The sequence below is a fragment of the Tachypleus tridentatus genome, chromosome 13 (genome assembly GCF_004210375.1).
Source record: "Tachypleus tridentatus isolate NWPU-2018 chromosome 13, ASM421037v1, whole genome shotgun sequence".
NCBI lineage: Eukaryota > Metazoa > Arthropoda > Merostomata > Xiphosura > Limulidae > Tachypleus > Tachypleus tridentatus.
Genome location: NC_134837.1, coordinates 56,570,678 through 56,591,419, shown reverse-complemented (window position 1 = coordinate 56,591,419; position 20,742 = coordinate 56,570,678). Strand labels below are relative to the sequence as shown.

The following is a 20,742-nucleotide window of genomic DNA, read 5'->3' as shown; positions in this document are numbered from 1 at the left end:
TTAATTTTGAAGTTCCCTCTTTTCCTCTTCTTAGGAATATGTTTATCTTCAATTAAGATCAATTTATTTTTTTCTAATTTCTGAACTCTGTTCCACATCACCTTTTAACTCATAGCAGTAAACAAAAAACATTGAGGTTAAAAAAATTATGACAAAATATGGCTTATGGTATAAAGTGATCAGGTTCTTCTGGTTAATCTGTGGTTGTAACAGTTTGTGGGAATCCCAAAAATATCAAACTCAGTAAATTTATTCCAAATCTGTCTGACATATATACAATAAATCATGAAGTCTACATTATTTAAGAAAAATGTGGACACATTCAACAATCACTAAATTGGGTTTTATTTCATTACACAGGAACAGAAATATGCAAAGCAAATTAAATACACACACACACGTCCAATATATTTAAGTAAGTCATGAAATCCATATTAAGGAAATTATGAAAATCTTTAACAAACATCAGACTCATTTTTACTTTATAACTTAACAGACTACTAATAGTTATTGAATTTGATTTTTTAAAGCAGTTTAGTCTCTGTATATAATATAGCCTTCATTAATATTTACATTGTTATTTGTTAGCCACATGTTCTCTGCTGTCAGAGCATACAGAGTGATGACCAAGTGACAGACAGCTGAAATTGAAATCATTGAACTAATGCAACCACATTTAAACACGATTTTGTTTTATATCAGATAGAACCATTACCTCTCAAGTCCTTTCCCAGATGATTTGGAGGTAATACAAAAACTATCATTAGATTTGTTATATAAATTCTGTTTCCATTGTTTTATTTTTTTCAATTCTTTGGAAACATCTATTATCTTAAAATAATGTTTGCCAAAATTAAAGCATATTAGAAATTATCAACATATTTACATATCCTAAATTGTAGTGTTACATAGGAGCAAAAAATGCAGTAAAAGTAATTATAATCAGAAATATTTACATAATAAAACTAATGAAAATCATGTAATTTCTGTACTTCTCCAGATAGAGCCAAAAAATATGATGATCATACATGCACAGTGAATTGGTCTCATGAAATGTTTGTCATAAAGTTTTTCATTTCTTTCTTTTTTTATTAAATATAACTGAATTAATCTGATATTATTTATTCTTTTTTATTTATTTTTCATTAGAATTTTGAGTTGGTGAACAAAGTTGTGAATCCTGAAACTGCTGAAGAATGTCAAGACAAATAGAACCTTCCCACAGGTTTAGAAGAGCTAATCTTCTTCATATACCTGAATCTGATCTGTTATGTAAAAATGGTTGTGGTTTCTATGGTAACCCAGCTTGGCAGGGATATTGCTCCAAATGTCATAAGGAGCTTTATCAAAAACCTAATCTTTCAAGTGTTTTGGAACAGAAGACCAAAATTTCCAGAAGGTTAGATTTTAATATCAAACCTGTTGTCACTTATATTAAGTATCAGATGTTTTTTGTAATATCTCTACAACCTTATTAGTTATTGCATCTTCCATAAATTATAGTTTATGGGCATTGCCTGTTTTATTGTCATATTTACAGGATATATAGTTATTGAGTTCATTGTTAGATTTGGTACTTTCGTGTAATGCCTTTTACATTGTTGCTTTAAAGTTACTAATTTTACTAATGAATAAAAATTTGTGTTAAACTCCTGTGCAAAAGATTTGTATACTATCCAAATTTTTACTTTTATTGTACAGGGTGCTCGGAAAGTCGCAGTGCACTAATATATTTATTAACAGACATGTTTCAATATAGAATACAGGAGGTAAATATGAATGACAATTATAAACAATGGTGAAAGTGACCCCTGTTGGCATCAATACAGGCCTGGATCCTTCTTATTTTGTTTCTAAACACTGCTATCAGTTGCTGGCTTGAAATAGACTGAATAAAATATTATTACGAAACTGCACAGTGACTTTCCGAACACCCTGTATATTAATCAAACTTACTAATATCACATTGCTTTTTTGCATTGAAGGGAAAGTACTTCTTTCATCAAGATAAAATTGCAGCACTTAAATCTTTTTTGTGTACAAGTATTATTAAAGAGATAGAATACAGATCATGGTACTTTCCAGAATAAGATGTTTCTTTTTAGTTCTATTACATCTAAAGGAAGACTTCTCTAAAAATCACAGTATTTTACCAAATATCCAGGTCCTTTTCTCAGAACAATGGAGAACCATCAGAAGGTTCTTTTCATGCTTTTACAAAATTTGAGAAAAAGAAAAGACATCACTCTGAAAAAAGAGCAAAGACTATAAAAAGTATTATCAAAAGAACCAACACCTTTAAAGGTAAATGAAAACTAAGTTATTTTTTACTTTTAGTATTAAATAAGAAGATCTACAGTATTTTCATACGTAATGCCATAGTGTTTAAAAATTATATTCAGTTCTTAGTGTTTAAAACTGTGATTGACATTTTTTAAAGCAATGTTCTTTTCACTAGCTGAAAAACATAATAACTAAAAGAATTGGTAAACGTTTTGAAAACCTAACACTCACACAATACTTTTACTTTTTTGTTATTGTTAAATATTTTTGAATATTGCTTTCCTAAGTTCTATAGAATTTGGAAATAGTAGCAAGAAATAAAACACCTTTTGAATTGATTTTGAGTAATTTAACTGTTTTATTTTAATAATATCACTCCTTTCAAACAATTAGCTTTAATATATTAGTACTAAATGAGTGTAATAATCGTTTATAAAACAAAACTTTATTATGCTCATTACTTCTACAGAAACAACAGCATACTCAGAATGGAAGGAGCAACATCAGCTGAGTTTTGAGAGTAAACAAATTGACAAAAATTTCTTAGAATTTCTGACAACACTTCCAGAACCTGCAGCTCATGATGTAAAAAAACACTCGCATGTCCTGATAGATCGGGTTCAAAAGTATTCAGATTGGACTATAAGTGAAGTATCAGAGTTAATTCAGGACTTTTATCAGGCAATAAGAGAACGATTTGAAGCACACACAATTTTTAAAGGTAGCTCAAGTCTTTTTAAGTTTATACTCAATGTGATTTTAAAAATATTCTAAGTTAATAGTAATAACAGATTTTGAAACATCAAGAGGTCTTTTGCCCCATAGAGGGTATCTTTACTCTCACTCTTCCTCAACAAACAGAAAACTAATTACTGAACCCAGCCCTGGCCCAAAAATATTTATTAGCTATTTTTGTAAACTCTTGTAAAGTTGAAGCTTCCATCACTGGCAGATTGTTTCACAGATATATATCCTGTTTGGGAAATAAAATTACATAACCTAGAGATGTATAGCCTTTAAAATCTTAAATTTGTTACCTGAAGTTGTCCTCAAAAATAAACATTAAAAAATGTGCACATCAGTATTATAAATTTTCTTAATACTTTTGAAAATTTCAGTTTGATAACTTCTAACCCTTCTGTCTTTAAAAAGAGAAAGTATTAAGAATCTTCAACCTGTTTTTGTTACATTTTTAATATGTTGTTTTAGCTTCATACTTTCATTTCATAGTTTGCTAAAAGTCTAATGAACTAACAACATGTTATAACAGGATTCTAATATATTCATGAAATTAATTTGTGAAATGTCAGATATTTTTCTGTTCATATCAAGACATTCAGTGACAAAAGATTGTGTACATATTATTATAAAATGCTATTCATACACTGTATATTAGCTGCTGTGTACACGAGAAACAAAGAAATAAAATGCAATTAAATTTTTACATTAAGCGTAATGTATATATAATGTATATTTCTGTGTAATCCTGCAATAAATTAGTTCGAGAAAGAACCATTATCTCTGTCAACTTGTACATTTTGAACTTATGATACTGGTATATAGTTACAGTGGAAGGTTTCTACTTCATAGATTCCGATTAAAAAAAAATTGCTTCCCTCACAAACTTCTCAGTATGGGCTTGGTCCCATGGATTGACCACATGAACATTTTTATTTGTATATAGTTTTAGTACTATAACTTTGAAAACAGTATGTGTATATTAAAAATGTGGCATAATTTTAGTAAACATTATAAATCGTACAAAAAAAATTAGTTTTTAAATGAAGTATTTTTATGAACAGTTTGTGAATAAATAAATCTTTTTTAAACATTCTTAGAGCAAAGTGATTTTATGTTAAGATTAAAAATACTTTTTCTAAAAAATCTCATACTTTATTTGTGTAGTCACTAAAGTCTCCTAAGTAAATATAAAATATTTTTATTGTATAAAACTTTATGTTTTATCTGTTATTATCTCTACCCTAACAATATATTTTATTCATGATGTCAGAAAAGCAAATAGGTTCAAAAATCCTTGATAAAATCCCATAACCTTAGCACTTCTAAAAGGTGGATCTTCTTACTTCAGGGGCAAACTTGGAATGGTGGTGTAACTGAATGAGTGATATTGTTATGTATTATAATTTATTTCAGGCAAATCTTAAGACTTGTTATGCTAGGTACACAAAGTATTAAGATTTCAAATAGCTAGAAATTTCAAATTTATGATATTAGCCAACAAGATCGATACACACAAGTATATTTTAATTTATAAAAAACACAATACAATTTATAATAATGGTTATTACAAATAATATATATATATACACACACACACACACACATAGAACTTTTACAAACTCGTAAACTATATTGAGTCTTCTGTCTGGTCTGAAACTGACTATCAACAATACAGACCACATTTTGAATTGGTGTTGTTACATCTCACTTAAGCTAACAAGCTTGATTGGCCTTACAGTGCTTATAAGGTGGCTTTTTACAATGAAGATGAGAAATGTTGTCGTAGAAATACTAAAGTCTCAAGTTAATTAACTGAAGTTGGTATTGTTCAAAAATCTATAAATGTTCCTGGTCAACTTATGTGGTTTTCTGATAAATAAGCATTAATCACAATTGTAGCTTCCAGCGTATCATATACTTACTGTAGATGACAAACAAATATTATCTTCTGGCATCTTGTGATGGCTTGCTTTTATATACTCATATGAGATTCTTAAACATGCCTTCCCACAGCTGTCTGCAGGCAGTGAAGGGTGATATAGATGTGGGATATCTCGCTCTTCTAATTTCTATGTCTATATCTACTCTTTTATTTCTTATGTGAGACTGGTGAATGGAGGTTAAGACTGATAGATGGTGTATCTCCACCTCAATATGGGTCCTACTTCTTCGGTCACCTCCAAAACCTAGGGTATATTTTATAACCCCACAGTATAGTTTGTGCCTTGGAATCTTTTCAATTACTACAGCATTTTCTGTTTAATTTTTGTTTTGGCTTCTTTTTTAAGTTATAACAAACTAATATAATTAGTCAGAACTTTGGATTTGCTGTTTTTAATGCAGTCCTTCCTTGTGATTTTGTTTCCTTTATCAAAATGTATTAATTTTCACTATCAAATAATTATACAGCATTAATAATCATGTTGTATGATTATTGGTGATATTCTTTGAAAGTTAGGAAAGGTTTTAAAGGTGTAACAACAATTTCCTTATTAGGTTTCTCAGTCAATTGACATGTATGACAAGTTTTACAAAACTGAGAAATGCCTTGCCTAATTTTTGGCCAAAAGAAATGTCTCATAATTTTGTTACATGTATGATGACAGCCTAAATGAACTTCCATGGGGAATTCAAGGGGGAATCTTAATATTTCAAATTGATATGCTTTCAGAACAACAATTTGATAAACTACAACCCAGTCCTCTGAAGCTGGTACATTTGGTGGTCTCCATTTTCTCATGAGCACATCATTTCTCAAAGAGAAACCATTTGGAACTTTCTACAATTCTTTTTTTGAGAGTGATGAAATCTTTGGATCCTTTTCTTGCTCAGGGATCAGTTTACTTCTAGCAAATGAAAGTTCACCAGGTGAACTAAATCTCACACATTCATCATTGTCACTCACCAATGAATTGTCAGTAGGACAGTTATTCACAAGATCCCTTTCAGATCCAAAAACTGTTTAAGATAAAAATATAATATCATCCACTGAACATATCTCTATTACTTGTTTTTGGCATAATTTCTTAGTCCAAGCTTGAGTCACAGCATATGAGGGAAACACATCCAAATTTTCCTCAACAACAACATCATCCTTAGATGAAATATCTTGGGTTCGGCAACAACATTCTCCCAGCCAAATCATTTCCCAGTAATAATGATACACCCTTGATTGGCAAAGTATTTCTTACTCCAACCACAGCTGATCCTGAAACTAGGTCTTGTGGTAAATAAATATTATGAAGAGGAACATTAACAAGCTACCCTCAATATCCTGACAGTAACAGACTCAACAGTGGAAGAACTTGAATCTAAAGGCAATACACCTCCTAACAACAATGATTGAGTCACCCCAGTATTATGTAAAATAAGTATGGTTATGGTATCAGCAGTGTTATTTATGAAAGACACAGAAGCAATGGACACAAAAGGTCTAAATTCTTCCATAACTACTTCAGCCTTTTTATCAGTGGCTAAATCAATAACATTTGGTGTTATGGTGAAACAATGTCCGTATGTGGACACGACTGCACTGGGTGTTGTCTGCTTTTTAATAATAAAACAACATGACCGTGTTTTTTACAAAGATGGCAGACAGTTTTTTATTGTTTTGATAAAGTTTTATCCTGAGTGTCTGAAGATTTGGAAGTAGAGGAGCTGGATTTTGTAGAAGAATCCTCAACTTCAGTGAGTTGAACAGATACAATGTTTTACTGAGATGGCAGGAACTTTTTTGTATGAAAAGTTATTTTATGTGTTAAAGTGTAATAATCGGAAAGAGCAGCTGCTTCCTTGTAGTGTTTCAAATTTCTTTTCATGCGAGTAAGTTTAGAGCTTGTCACTTGTACAGCATTTAAATTCCTCAGTTAGACATAACTGCCTTTATTTGTTGAAACTGTTGCTAATATGTATAGAATTACACTATCAATCAAAATAAACCTCTTTTCTGTGGGCAAATTCCATCTAAGTTTGGCTATCTTGCTTTGGATAACCTCAAAACTTTTGTTAATAAGTCTCCAGTACTAACTTGTATGCTTTGAGAATAGCTGCTTTAACCTCATCATAATCTGTACAGTTTTCTAGTGAGAGAGCAGTGTAAACATCTTGTGGTCTACCAGACAAAACACTTAGTAACAATAATGATCATTTTTTGTGGGCCTTTCCATGGTTTGGGCAACTTTCTCAAAATGTTTAAATATTTATCAACATCATTTTCATTACATGGTGATACCTTGATGTGTCAATTGAGTTCAAAGTTGTCATTTTACCTTGGTTGATCAAAGTTGAGTCTAATTTTCAGTTCTTTCAGCCTAATTTCTTTCTTGGCTTCGATATGGGTTTGTCCGGCCTCGAGATGTTTATTTTCTCTTTCAGCTTTGATATGAGCTTGCTCTTTCTCAGTTTGATGCGGGCTTGATTTGTTCGAGTTTTGACTGAATTTCTAACTTATCTGTTTGGCTAGTGGAGTACTAGAGTATTCCCCTAATGTTTCCTCAGACAATAAATCATCATCAAGTAATATTTCAGCAATATGCTTTTAGTTCATTTTTGCCTCTTTGACTTTCTTAACTTCTAATACTAAAATGTTGGCAATATCTAGCAATTCATTTTTGTTATATTTTTCTAATTGTTCAAGGGATAGTGATTCAAGAAAATCTTGAATAATCAGACATGATAAACATAAATTCAATTAAGATTTGAATTTTAATTTAGAATGAATTTCGTCTCTGATTCAGATCTCAGACATAAGGCCCCAGTTTTTACGTTATGTATTATAATTTATCTCAGATGAGTCTTCAGTTTATTATTTTACATACATTAGGTATTAAGATTTTAAATAGCTGGAAATTTCAGTTTTAATTTAGAAGCTAATTAAATGTTAATATGTATCAAATTTATGAAATTTGCTGACAAAATTGATACAGTTTTCTTTCTTAATACACATTTTAAGATGAAAAAAAAAATACAGTTTATAATAATGGTTGTTACAAATAGTTATTACAAACAATTGTTTATATACAAAACTTTTAGAAACTCACAAACAGTACTGAGTCTTATTTCTGGTCTAGAACTGATTATTTTGTGGATAATCCAGGTCCAGGATGTGCAAATTAATTTTGAGTTGATATTATTACACTTCACTTAAGCTAGCATTATGCAGCTTACAAGCTGTCTTTTTACTAACAAACATATTTAATGTCCTCGTATAAATATTAACATCTGAAGTTAATTCAATGAAGTTTGTAATGTTTGAAATGTATAAATGTTCTTGTTCAAATTCTCTAGTTTTCTGATTATTGTATTATAGGCTTATAGTATATTGACTGTAGTGACCAAATAATAATAATATTGTTTACTGTCTCTTGGTTCACTTATTTATTAACTTTTAGGCAAGGTTCTAAAAGGTTCATTTGGCAACAATACTGGCAATGACATTGTAGGTTCTTACACATGAGAATCTTCTACAAGTTTTGAGAACAGGCAGGACTTAGGCAGTACACATCACATGCATCAAACTGAAGCAGATGCATATATTAAAATAAATGTTTAACAGTAAATCCATCACAGTATTTAAAGGGAGTTGAGTTACATCATGAAGGTCATCTGGTCTTCCAAGTAGTTTTAAACATATTTTTCCTTGTACTATTGTAAGTGTGTCTCATTTTCAGTAGTGTGCTTCTTGAAAATATTATGTGAAAAGGTGGTGTTAGGGTTATTTTACATTGGAGATGGTTAAGCAAAGAAATAAATAAAACTAAAACATTCAGGTAAATTAAATGACACCTGGAGATTGAAAAAGATATGTTAAGCTAAGTAATTTATACAAATAGGTATGGAAAATTATCTCAAATGAATAATAAATTTTAGGAAAATTTTAGTTCACAATACATGAAAGAAAAAACAAAGAACAAAAATTATTCTTCAGACAGAGATGACACTAGTGAATGGAGATCACTGATTTTAGGAACTAAACTGGTTCTGAAAGGTCGAACAGTGTTCAGCTTACTGATTCAATAAGGTGTTTTTATATTTCTATCATCTTTAGTTTTGAATTATGTTCCATTGCTGATGAGAGTAACATTGTTAATGAAACAATGAGGTTGGTTAAAGTATTGAGCTACGGGGAAATGTTTTTGGTGTTAATTTAAATTTTATGTATTCTCTAAGAGCCATTTATGTATGTCTTAAACATTGGTGATTGCATTTCTTACACTTGCATTTAGGTCTTTTGTTTTCCACAAGTGATCTCTTTGGTTATGCTCATAAGAAAATGAGTCAATAGTTTTTGAACTTGCAGGTGTGACAGTGAGCTTTATTTTATGGAGGACAATAATTTTTTTAGTGGGATGTAATTCACTTTTGTGTGAATAAGGATATCTTTTAGAGTTCTTCTCTTTCAGAAAGAGAGAACATGAACTTCAGGAAATTTCTGTTTAAAGAATTTATCTCATATGTAAACTCCTTTCAAGTTTACCTTTGATTGCTTGCATACCGAACTTCATTTTCTTTACATCACTGACTTTACACATGACGAAATTTTATACGCTGGCTTATACAAAAATCTACAGACCGCAACACCTTCACTATAAAAGCAAATATTGAGACCTTTACTGAGGAGACTGAGTTCTGCTTCAGAGAGAGTTATTTCTGAAAGATTAACAATGTTAGAGATATGTGGGGAGTGTTCATTGTTACCTGTACAGCTTATGAGGTCACTGTTATTTTCAACAGACTTGTTAATTTGACAACACTTATACATAATAGAGGATGAAATGTTTTTAAGTTGTTCATTGTGTGATAAAGGGACTGTGATAGTAGCTGGTATATTGCTTGATGCTGTTGTAGTTTCTTTATGATAAAGAAGAGGATTCAAAAGAATGCTGTTAGAGGTGCTTTTTAAATTGGTGTTTTTGATAGGAGACTGATTTTTGTTGTTCTTTTTAAGAAAGAAAATATCAGTTCTTTTGAAAATTTTATTTGTGCACATGGTTGTGAAATTCTGTTTATCTTTCAGCAGTCTTACTCATTAAAGAATAAACACTCAAATTTCATTTCCAGTTTTTGTTTTCTTCCAGTGAAGGTTTGTAAAGGTGGTATTTATCTAAAACATCTAAAGAATTTTAACAGAAGGGTTTAGTGATATTAATGAGTTCTAAGGAAGGGTTTTCAGTGATCTGTTGCCACTGGTTGCAGAAATGTTGCTCATGTGCTCCTATTTTTATTGATGCTTTTAAGGTATATTCCAGTTTTCTATGTTACAACTAGCAACTTAGCATGTTTATAATGTGTTATGCATTCCTCTGTGCATTTTCTAGGTTTCTGATGTAGATTTCTGCTGTAGTTAGTGATTTGTTGCTTGGTTCAGGTTGAGTGTTGTATTTTATTTTTCAGACAATAGAAAAGTTATCAAAGTATAATGAAAAGTTGTGAAATCAGAAATAAAATGAGCAATGTGTATTTTTTATTTTTCTTAATTATTGTTCATAACATTTCAAAATACTTCTGAGAAGTTAAGTTTAAACATTTTACATTTATATTCTGTGTTTATTTTACTGTCAATGACTGAAGTAGAAGTCTGCTGAAAATAAAGCCACAAATTCACTACTTGTGTCATTAGACTGTTTATGTGAAACGTTAATACAGTACCCTGAAAAGTAACAAAGCATGTGTGAAGGGATAACTGACTTGTCTCTGTTCTTAGAACAGGATGTGTAATGTAACAGGTTACATATCTTGGAGTATTTACAAGGAAAATTCATCAGAGTAATAACACTGCATTTAGAATCAGTAAAGATGTTTATGCCAACAACAGGATGTGGAATTTATCAGCTTATGTATGTATCTTACAGTGTTCATAACAAGACTTATCCAAAGCAATAAAGTTGTACTTTGAATTTGCAAAAATGTTTATTATATGATTTCATGCCAATACTATAAACATAATAATTCTTTGAATATTGGTCACCTTTTTGAGATGTTAAGAATTTAGTGGTATACTGTATAGGTGTGCAAATATTTTATTTGTGCACATGGTTGTGAAATTCTGTTTATCTTTCAGCAGTCTTACTCATTAAAGAATAAAAACTCAGATTTCTTTTCCAGTTTTTGTTTTGTATGCATTCAAATACAGTCAAGCATTCTGACTTCACTCAAAGTAGTTGGAAGATGTAGATATGTTGAAGGATATTATGAATACATTTGGCTAAAACACATTCCTTGCTGCTGACTTTTATTTAGAAGTAAGTAACTATTTTTTATTGTACTTGTAGAGTTTTTGTTCAGTAGTTGTAGTGTATAGTTGTTAATCAAAATCCAGTGTAGCTGTTTCTGTATTTTATCATAGTATGTACTGCTTCTGAAATTTGTAATATACATTACAGATCATATATACACACACATGTATATATATATGTACAGAACTAATACAGATTGTGAAATATGCGAAATAATGTTACACAGTAGAAGATATAAGGAATATATATGTAATGTTTCTTTCTTCCAGAAATGGAAAATAAACGAGAACGTAAACAAAGAAAGAGCCATGGGACTAATGAAAAACAAAGTTCTCAATGAGGAAGAAATACAGTTTTTCCTCAATGTATATTTCTTGTCAAATGAAGGAGGCAATGTGTCAGAGAAATCAGCAGTTAAGGAAGCTAGTGCTTCTGTTACAGTGTCTTTGAAAGAATCAGTGTACAGAACAAGATGGCCTCAAGTAGAATCTGCTCTTTTTGAATCTATCTTATAGACAGATCAAGAAGTAACTGGAAGATCCTCACCCAAGTCAGACATCTACACAAGCTTCATCACCACAGAAAAGAGGCAAGGCTAGGAAAAGTACAGCAGAGCAGAGCTGTAGCATATATTAGGACTGCTCATTCCAAACAGGAGAAACCTCTTGCATACAATGACACTTGGACCTAGGTGCAGATCACCAAATAGGAGATCAACATTGAGCCTTTACTTCAAAGCAGACCTGGTCTTTCTGATATACCACTTTCAAGGGCTATGCAGGACTTGTCAACTCTTGGCACACACTTCCCCACAGTTGTTGATATAAATCAAAGGAGATGCAAACCATGCCTCCCAATATATGAAGTAACAACAAAATCTAACTTGTGTAATGAATTTCTTCATATTAAACATTTTTAAGCATATCACATTAGTGTTACTTTTCAAAAAAGTTAATTCTTTAAATAGAAGTGTTTACTCTCTTCCTTTGTGTACAATTTTTTCCTTCTATTTGTTTTTGAAAGTACAACAGTATTTCTTTTTATATTGATTGTTGACTGAAATAGGTTTGTATGGGTTTCCTTTATTATTCTTACACTTGTATGTACAGCAGTGACGCTCTCCTTCATGTGACAAAATCAGTTTACATTATTTAAAATATTTTTAGTGAAAATACCTATATTAATCTGTATTTATTGATACCAATTTTCTCAAAGCATTATGTATATTTTTTTAATTTCTTCCCATTCTTGATCCTTTCATTCTGGTTGTTCCCTTTATAATGTGTCAGCATTAGAATATGCATAACTTGATATTGTTTCATGCAATTTGTATGTACATTATTCATTTTATAGATGTATACCATTTGTGCAGAATTTTATTTTACAGACATTTGTAAAGCATAGTATCTTGTTAAAATGTTATAAATAAAGTTTTTTTTTTAAGTTGTCAAACTTTCATTGTTGCAGAATTTGCTTTTGTTTTACCTCAGTTTATACAATTAAAAGAATAATACCAATTCCGTAGGCATGACTATATGGGCGTACAGAGTATAAATTTGTAATTATGGAATCAGGATTTTATTATTTTGTTATTATTTATTCACAAATGCTTAAATTTTAGTTATTTCTCTTAAAAGGTAGAGAAATAAGTAAAGATACTTCAAAAACTAAGATTTTGAGTACTTCTGGTGGTTACCAGACTATGCTCAAGCATCATTTGTGCTAAAGCCTCAATGTAAGCCTTGTCTATTCTTCTGAGTGACATGTGAAGAATTATTAATTTTCTTATGCTTGAAATATACATATTTGAAAATTAAAAAATTCTCAACTTATTAAATTAGTGCACACAAAATCCCTGTCATTTATCTGAGTTCCTGGACAAGCTATATATTAGTTTGAAAAAAATCCCATTTCACTTTAGAGCAACCACTTTGTCATTACACTTTAATAGTTGTTGACAAAGTTATTATTTCTCTTTCAAGGTACTTACAAATGGCTATAAGATTTATGTACACAAGAAACTGCTTTTCTATTGATAATAAACTTTTAAGCAAAAGAAGTAGGTGGGACTAGACAAGAGATTTTCAATAAATGGAATAGTGGGAGGACCTACACTACTAGATTGGCTAAATGTATTAAGATCTCAGAAAATCAGAGGTAGAAGGTTCTTATTTTTCATTTTATTTTGCCAGTATCTCCAATTTGAGTTTCTTATTCATCAACCACTCCACATTTTGTGGTATGTGAAAGAAATTATGAACAGGGAAATAACATAATGCAAAGTGCTTTGTGACAAAAAGTAATATGTAGCATTTTTATCCCTTATACTGCCTTTTAAATTAATATATTAAAACATATAAAGTATTAAAATTTGTATTATAAACTATAGTTTGATGTCAGTTCCACTAATGTAAGTAATAGTTATTTAATACAGTTTAAAGGTAACACTAAAATATCCTGAAATGCACTCTTTTGAGCTGTCTATAGCAAAAGGGTTAATGATGGTAATCTTGTTATAAAAAAGTACTTGTGCAGCAAGTAAATTTCCACAATAAAACCACTACCTATAATTAGAACAAGTTATTAACATATCTTTGTTTAAAGAAAAGAAAGGGAAGGCATCAGATCACAAACACTAGAATCAGCAAAGCTGCAGATGTGCTGTTTACAGGCAAATCTAAGTTTAAATGGTTTGGCAACAGTCAAAGATATAAATTTGATGTAGGAGAGAAGAACAGTATCATAGTCAATGTAAAACACTGTAAAGCATGATGGGAGAACAATACAAATATGGGACTATATCTCATTTGGTGGTCTTGGTCACCTACACAGAATTTTGAAACTTCTACTGATGAAAAGTACATGTGTATAAAGTATAGACTTTTTATATAATTTTTTTTTTTTTTGGGGAGCAGACTTATATGGCAGTGAACAGGAAGTTTTAGAATTTTTTTGACCTACATTCAGGGAGTCAACTTACATGCTGCATTATACAGTATTGTGCTTAACATGAATTGTATATCTTTCCACTGTATTTTTTAAATTGATTTTATCAAATATTATAACAATACCTAGTAATATAATTCAGTAGTTAGATATAAGCTTGTACACTTTTTTTTCTGCATGTATATTTTTTTCATTTCTAATATAGCTTTATGAAACTAAGAAAATTGTTTGAAAACACTTTCATACGTCACTGGAAAAGATGTTTTGTAACATCTGTGAGGATGAACCTTTATTCTGAATAAAGGCTAAAGCAAAATCTAGCTTGTTTTGTAACATTGCAGTTAACAGAATTTTGTAAGAAAACATGCTTATTTACAAGTTTCCTATACTTAGCAGTGAGATTAAGGCTTGGTAATAATATTATATGAAGTGTTTTGTTATTAGCATACAAGTACTGACACACCATATGGTACTAATGTATAGATCTAAATATAATTTCAGTCTCATTTAAAACTAAATTTAGTAAAATTAGAAAAATATTAGTAGAAAATAATAGTAAATAAGTTTAATTAGTGAAACATTTAATCATGAAACTTAAAGATCCAAATAGCAGTATGGAAGAGTGGAGGATGGGAAGTATAATAATTTAAGTTGGGCTTAGTATAGTAATACCATGACATCTTGACAGTTATGTCCAAATCATCAAGGAGAGTTTTGCTGCCTTCCCCATTGATGTCTTGTATTCTGTTATTTCTTTCTTATTATTTATATTTGTTTCATAAGTGACCACCTTCCAACATTTGGCTGCTTACAGCAAAAGGTAGTGAAGATGTCGGACATTGGGGGCTAGAGCTCTCACATTTGATTCTTTTTTTCTTCTAAGCATTTAAAGCTGGCAAGGTTGGGGTAAAACTAGATAGCTGCTGTACTCCTAGTGGAATGTGGGTCTTCTGCTGGTAACTTTAAAAAAAAAAACGACGACACATTACATGATGAACCATCTTAGGATTTATGCCCCAGTGTTAGATGTTTGTTTTGTTGCTGTATTTTTTTTCTTCTACTCTCTGCACAGAATTACATTTAATCATATTTCATGTAAGGTTTGAACATACTGTGTAAAACTCTGTGCCATCCTTCCTTTTGATATAATCTGTTTGACAAAATATTGTGTAGCTTTCTGAAATATATATATAGACACAGTATGAAACAAAGATGTAATATTATTAGAGGTTGCTTAAGGCTTAGTAAAGATCTTTTGTTGATCTTTAAAATCAGTATTTGTACTTTTTGATAGACATGGTTTTTGTTAAACAAATAAAATACAATATCAAATCAGATGAGATTAGTCAATTTTACTCTTTAATGACTGGTAGGTGACTAAAATATTTTAATAACTGAAATCTTTATTAAATATTATTTTTTATATTTATCTTACTCAAACAACATACATAAATAAATTGGCTAACTAGCTGCTTAAATATAAGTCATTGTTAAACATGTTTTTATTGTTTAGTTATAACTTTGTATAATTTACACAATTGCTACTCTAGTTGCTAATGTACTGATTGTGACCTACAATATATTTATGATAGTTATGTCTTTCACTTGAATTTTTCCTTATTCTGTCATTTTCATCTATGCCATTTAGTCCATGCTTTCTTGCAGACATTGGGTGTTAGATTAATAAATTATAGTCTGTTTCAAAAACTTATATGCAGTCAGACATACAAACTCATGTAAATGTAATTTTATTTATTAAAACTACACATCAACAATAAAGTGAGGTAACATTAATTATAATATTGTAAAGGGTATGAAACATTTATAAGCATTCAGTGCATGACATGATTTTGTGTGTTGAAACTAACAGAAATGAAGTATAAACTCCACAGTAAAGGAATAAAGTAGCAACAGGTGTTTATAGTGCTCTGTGGAATGAACCAAAACTAAGTTATTGAAAAGTGAAGTAAATGTAAAGTTTTAATGAAAGCAAACTCAGCTGAAGATGTAGAGATGTCTGAATCTATGTTCACAAAAAAAAAAACAAATATATGGTTTTGAATTATTGGAGCATGTATATTTTAGATCTAAATAAGTGGAGAAAGCTCATAGACGTTGTATTTAGTGTAGTGTTAATTTTTTTAGAAAATTCATATGGGTTAAGTGTTGCTTGTGTGAAATACTTTACAAATAAAAACAGTTAAAAGTTGAAAATGAAGCCAATTGTCATCTAATAACCATGACATTGTGTACCATACTCATTGCATTGAAAAGTTTGGCTAAACTAAAAAACAGATATGGTGATTCTGAATTGGAAGTTCAACATACAACCTGGACTCCTAAGACAAAGGCCTTTGAAACAGTATGAGATTTGTAGCATTTGAACAAGAAAATTACAAACAACTGGACAGAGAAATGCAATCCATACATACACACACAATTTATCAAGAGTATTAATGGAATTTAATGTAGTACTTTTACTACTGTCCAATATAGGCTCTGATCCTGAACAGCTGATGAACTTTACTGAGAAATACCTTATGATACGGCTATATAAGAACTTGTTTGGCCTGTTTTCATCAGAATATGAGGAAAATGATCTGGCCATTCAGAAGAGGATTCGCAGTCTCAATTGGGTAACAGCAGCACATCTGGATTCTGACATTGATGACAAACATCCAGAAGTGAGAGATCTCATTGACAAAGCTATCACAGGTTTTAAGACTCGTGTTTTTTTACTCTCCAAATCCTGTAATACTTATATTGTTTGAAACTTAAAATATGTTTTGCAATTGCTATTGACTTTGCTATTGAACTATATCTAAACACATTTATTTATTTTCTTTGTTAATGTTAGTAAAATTCATATGCTGCTAGTATTACCAGTTTACATATTTGAGTAAAAACCCTGTGGAAAAAAAAAATCAAATACATAAAGTAATAGTTACAGAATTAACGAAAACTAACATTATTTTTGGACTTGTAACAAATACTTATAACTAGAACTATATAAATAAGTGTACTCATTCAAGGATGGACTCTCCTATGAAGTAATTAAATAGATAAAAATTAGTATATTCTTACAAAATATAAAAATAGTTGTCATTAACCTACCTGTTTTCAGATTAAATATTGCCATGCGATTTACCTTGAGTGTTTTTTAAAGAATTTAATGTTTCTTGTTAACTTCACAACACATCTTTTGTCACTTTAGATATCATAGAAATGGACTCTAAAAGATCACCTCAAGACAAATTAGATTGCATTGTTCACTGTAGCCAGAACATCTTCAACATTCTTCAGGTGTGTCGAGGGGAACCAGCTAGTGCTGATGAGTTTCTGCCAGCTTTAGTATTTATTGTTCTGAGAGCAAATCCTCCATTGTTAAAGTCTAATATAGAATATATTACACAGCTCAGTATTCCCAAAAGACTAATGAGTGGTGAAGGAGGCTATTATTTTACTAATTTGGTAAGTAATTAACATTGTTTAATTGTGACTTTACACAGTTTCTTATAATTTTTACTATTTACAAAAATGCTGCTGTAGTATAAATTTTGTATTAAGTGAATGTGCACAGGCTTGGATAAGAAATATTAATATTATAATTCTTAATTTACTACATGTACCTTCATGGAATATGATAAGTCTGTTGTACATGGTAAGTCAGATGTGTTACAAAGGCATTTGTATTGAAGTTATTATCAGATTTCAAGTTATTGCTCATGTAAATAATAAAAAATATTTTTGCCCATTATACAGTTTGTATTTACATAACCAACAGAACTTCCAAAATGCATATGTATATTTTTATCTGTATATATTATTTCTGATATTTACTCTCCTCTACCATGAACTGCAATTAAATTCAGTATTGTAGAACAAAATGAATAGTAAAAGGATGCACACTTTGAACACACACATCCTCGTGTACATGAGGTTTAACAAAATGTTGGAACAATAAATAAACTTATTGATGCTTCTTGAAGTATTTGTTGAGTAGCAGTTAGTTTATTATTTATGTTATTGTAAGAATCGTAAGTTGTTTGGGTAGCTCTACTGTTGTAATATTGTTGATGTCATCTTTGTTATATGATAGTGTCTCCAAGTTTGTAGAAAATTCCAGATCTCAGTTGGGCAAGGTATATACATATATGTGTAGGTGACAGAGCAAGCTCAGTCAAGTGAGGTAAGAGTGAAGTTCAGTCAGAAAAAGTTAGGAAACATGAAGTTAGCTGCTATATGAGAGATTAGCCATAATGGGTGATTTTTATATTGTGTTTTATAGCTGTATTGTAACAACAGAGATAGGAAAAATAATTTGTTTTGTTAGTTGGGCTCTAAAGCAATTGGAACAATCTGTGTAGACTTTTGACAAAAAAAGCTCTGGATTAAATTGTTGTATCAAAACAGGAAGTCAGTAAAAGTTAAGTTAGTGACAGTGAAGTTTGACTGCATTATTGTTAGTTCAGCAGGTGATATTTTAAAGTAAGTTTTATAGTTTAACAGAGATAAGGAAAGTAAATTGTCTTGTCAAAGGGTGTTCTAAAATAATTGAACCCATATGCATGAACTTTGATGAAAGGAGACAATTATTTAAAGTTCAACATGTAACCCATGAAGTTACATAAGTGAATTTATTGCAGCTTGTTTAGTGAGAAATAGAATAGAGAAAAAAAATTCATTTTATCAACTAGATTCTAAAGTAATTGAATGAGAGTGTGTGAACTTTTGATGAAAAAAGAATTATTTAGTTTTAGATGAAACTGTGATATCCTATAGTGTGAAGGATTTTTGTAGATATGTTTGACTTGTTTTGAATATACTTTTTTAAAACATGTGGATTGTGTGCTGTCCATATGTTGTTTGAATTTATCACCAAGTCTTAGACACCTACTTTGAAGAATCTCAGCCCACTCATATACAAAACCCTCATAATTTTATAGAAGTTGGAATAACTTAAAACATAATCTTGATAAAATGTTGTAGTGTTGAAATTAATTCAGAGGATTGTTTCAAGCTTTTAATTATCTTAAAATAAGCAAGCCCACTTACATGTGATTATTATTCAGAGGATTGTTTCAAGCTTTTAATTATCTTAAAAATAAGCAATTTACATGTGATTATATTCATTGTGATCACCAGTAGGTCCTCAAGCTGTATCAATCTCTTGCATGCTTCTCTCCTTAAACAGTTTAGCTTAGAACCTAATTTAAATTTGAAATAGACTCTAGTACTTGTAGAAAAACATTTATGGGTGGTAAACCAATTTTTGTTTTTATTTCATGTCAGGCTGATGAAAAACATTTATGGGTGGTAAACCAATTTTTGGTTTTATTTCATGTCAGGCTGATGAAAAAGTAGTGAAGAAAATATGCCCAATCTTTGTGCAATTTTGCATACTTTGAATATCAAGAATATGTAAACACCAGTTTTTTTTATGTCAAACCTTTTTTTTACATTAAAATATGAAATTATTTATGACCTTTCAAAATAAGTATCACTGAAGTTTTATCTTTGTCTTGTAGTGTTGTGCTGTTGCTTTCATTGAAGATCTCACAGCAGAGTCACTCAATATGAGTCAGGATGAATTTGATAGTTATGTTTCTGGAGAAGCATTGCCTCCTGGTGGTTATGAAGAGAATGCATTCTTATGTGAAGGTCTTCGCCTTATGTACCAGAATCTTGCTGCTTTATCAGATTTACGACAACGTCAGGACAAACTAATGGCAGAAACTCTCTTACTTAGAGAAGATATGAACAAGTTCAAGGTTTGAACATGCTTAACTGTTATATTAACAGTGAAAATAATGAGAGACAAACAAAGATGTTATTTCATTAATATCAGTATACATTTACTATTGTGGCAGTGAAGATGAAAATATTAGTATTTCAGTCATAAAATCAAATAAAGTCTAAATTCAATGCATGATCTCTACTGAAAATATCTACCTTTATTTTTTCTTTTATCACTTACTCAATCATAAAATGAATTATGCAATCTTTTGTTTATTTAAGGGACCATTGTTTTCTCAAACTCAGTCATTAAAAATATTTAAATATAGTTTTGTTTGCTAAAAACTAGGTGATACAGATTTCGTTTTCATCTAAAGTATGTGATTATGAAACAGTAAAAAAATTTTTTTTTTTTAATAATGATTTAAGAGGTTATTTCATTAGTTAGAAAGTATTGACCATATTCACCTAAGATAAAGTTTAAAGATGGGAATGTTTTTTCTGCTGGCTCATTCTTGCAGTTTAGCTCATTTTAATGTGGTTCTTACCCATATTTTAATATGAACACCATATTCTGGTATTGAATATCATTATGATATTTTAACATGGCATTAGCTACTTTTTTCTCATATTTCATATGTTTAAACTTTTTTATTTTGTGATGTAATAACAACTGATCAAATCTGCACTTATGTACATTTTATGAATCAACTAATAAACTCAAAATCTGATAAGTATAGCCAATAAAATGGTTATAAATTAGCAATTACATTAGCAAATGAAACTGAAACTTTGTGTTAAA

The 20,742-nt window shown here is 30.1% G+C and overlaps 1 protein-coding gene across 8 annotated transcripts in view; it reads left to right on the top strand.

Annotated features, from left to right (window-relative positions):
* Window positions 1-20,742, top strand: part of LOC143238490 (rab5 GDP/GTP exchange factor-like) — a 29,999-nt gene that overhangs the window by 6,278 nt on the left and 2,979 nt on the right. For 6 of the 8 annotated variants that reach the window (XM_076478774.1, XM_076478772.1, XM_076478771.1 and 3 more), the window contains exons 2-7: window positions 1,150-1,399; window positions 2,165-2,304; window positions 2,753-3,004; window positions 16,701-16,919; window positions 17,419-17,675; window positions 19,733-19,975. In XM_076478774.1, coding sequence (XP_076334889.1) covers window positions 1,197-1,399; window positions 2,165-2,304; window positions 2,753-3,004; window positions 16,701-16,919; window positions 17,419-17,675; window positions 19,733-19,975 — 1,314 coding nt within the window. In that variant the 5' untranslated portion in view covers window positions 1,150-1,196. Of the gene's footprint in view, window positions 1-588; window positions 746-1,149; window positions 1,400-2,164; window positions 2,305-2,752; window positions 3,005-16,700; window positions 16,920-17,418; window positions 17,676-19,732; window positions 19,976-20,742 lie in introns of all 8 variants that reach the window. The other 2 variants (XM_076478770.1, XM_076478768.1) reach the window with 1 other exon arrangement.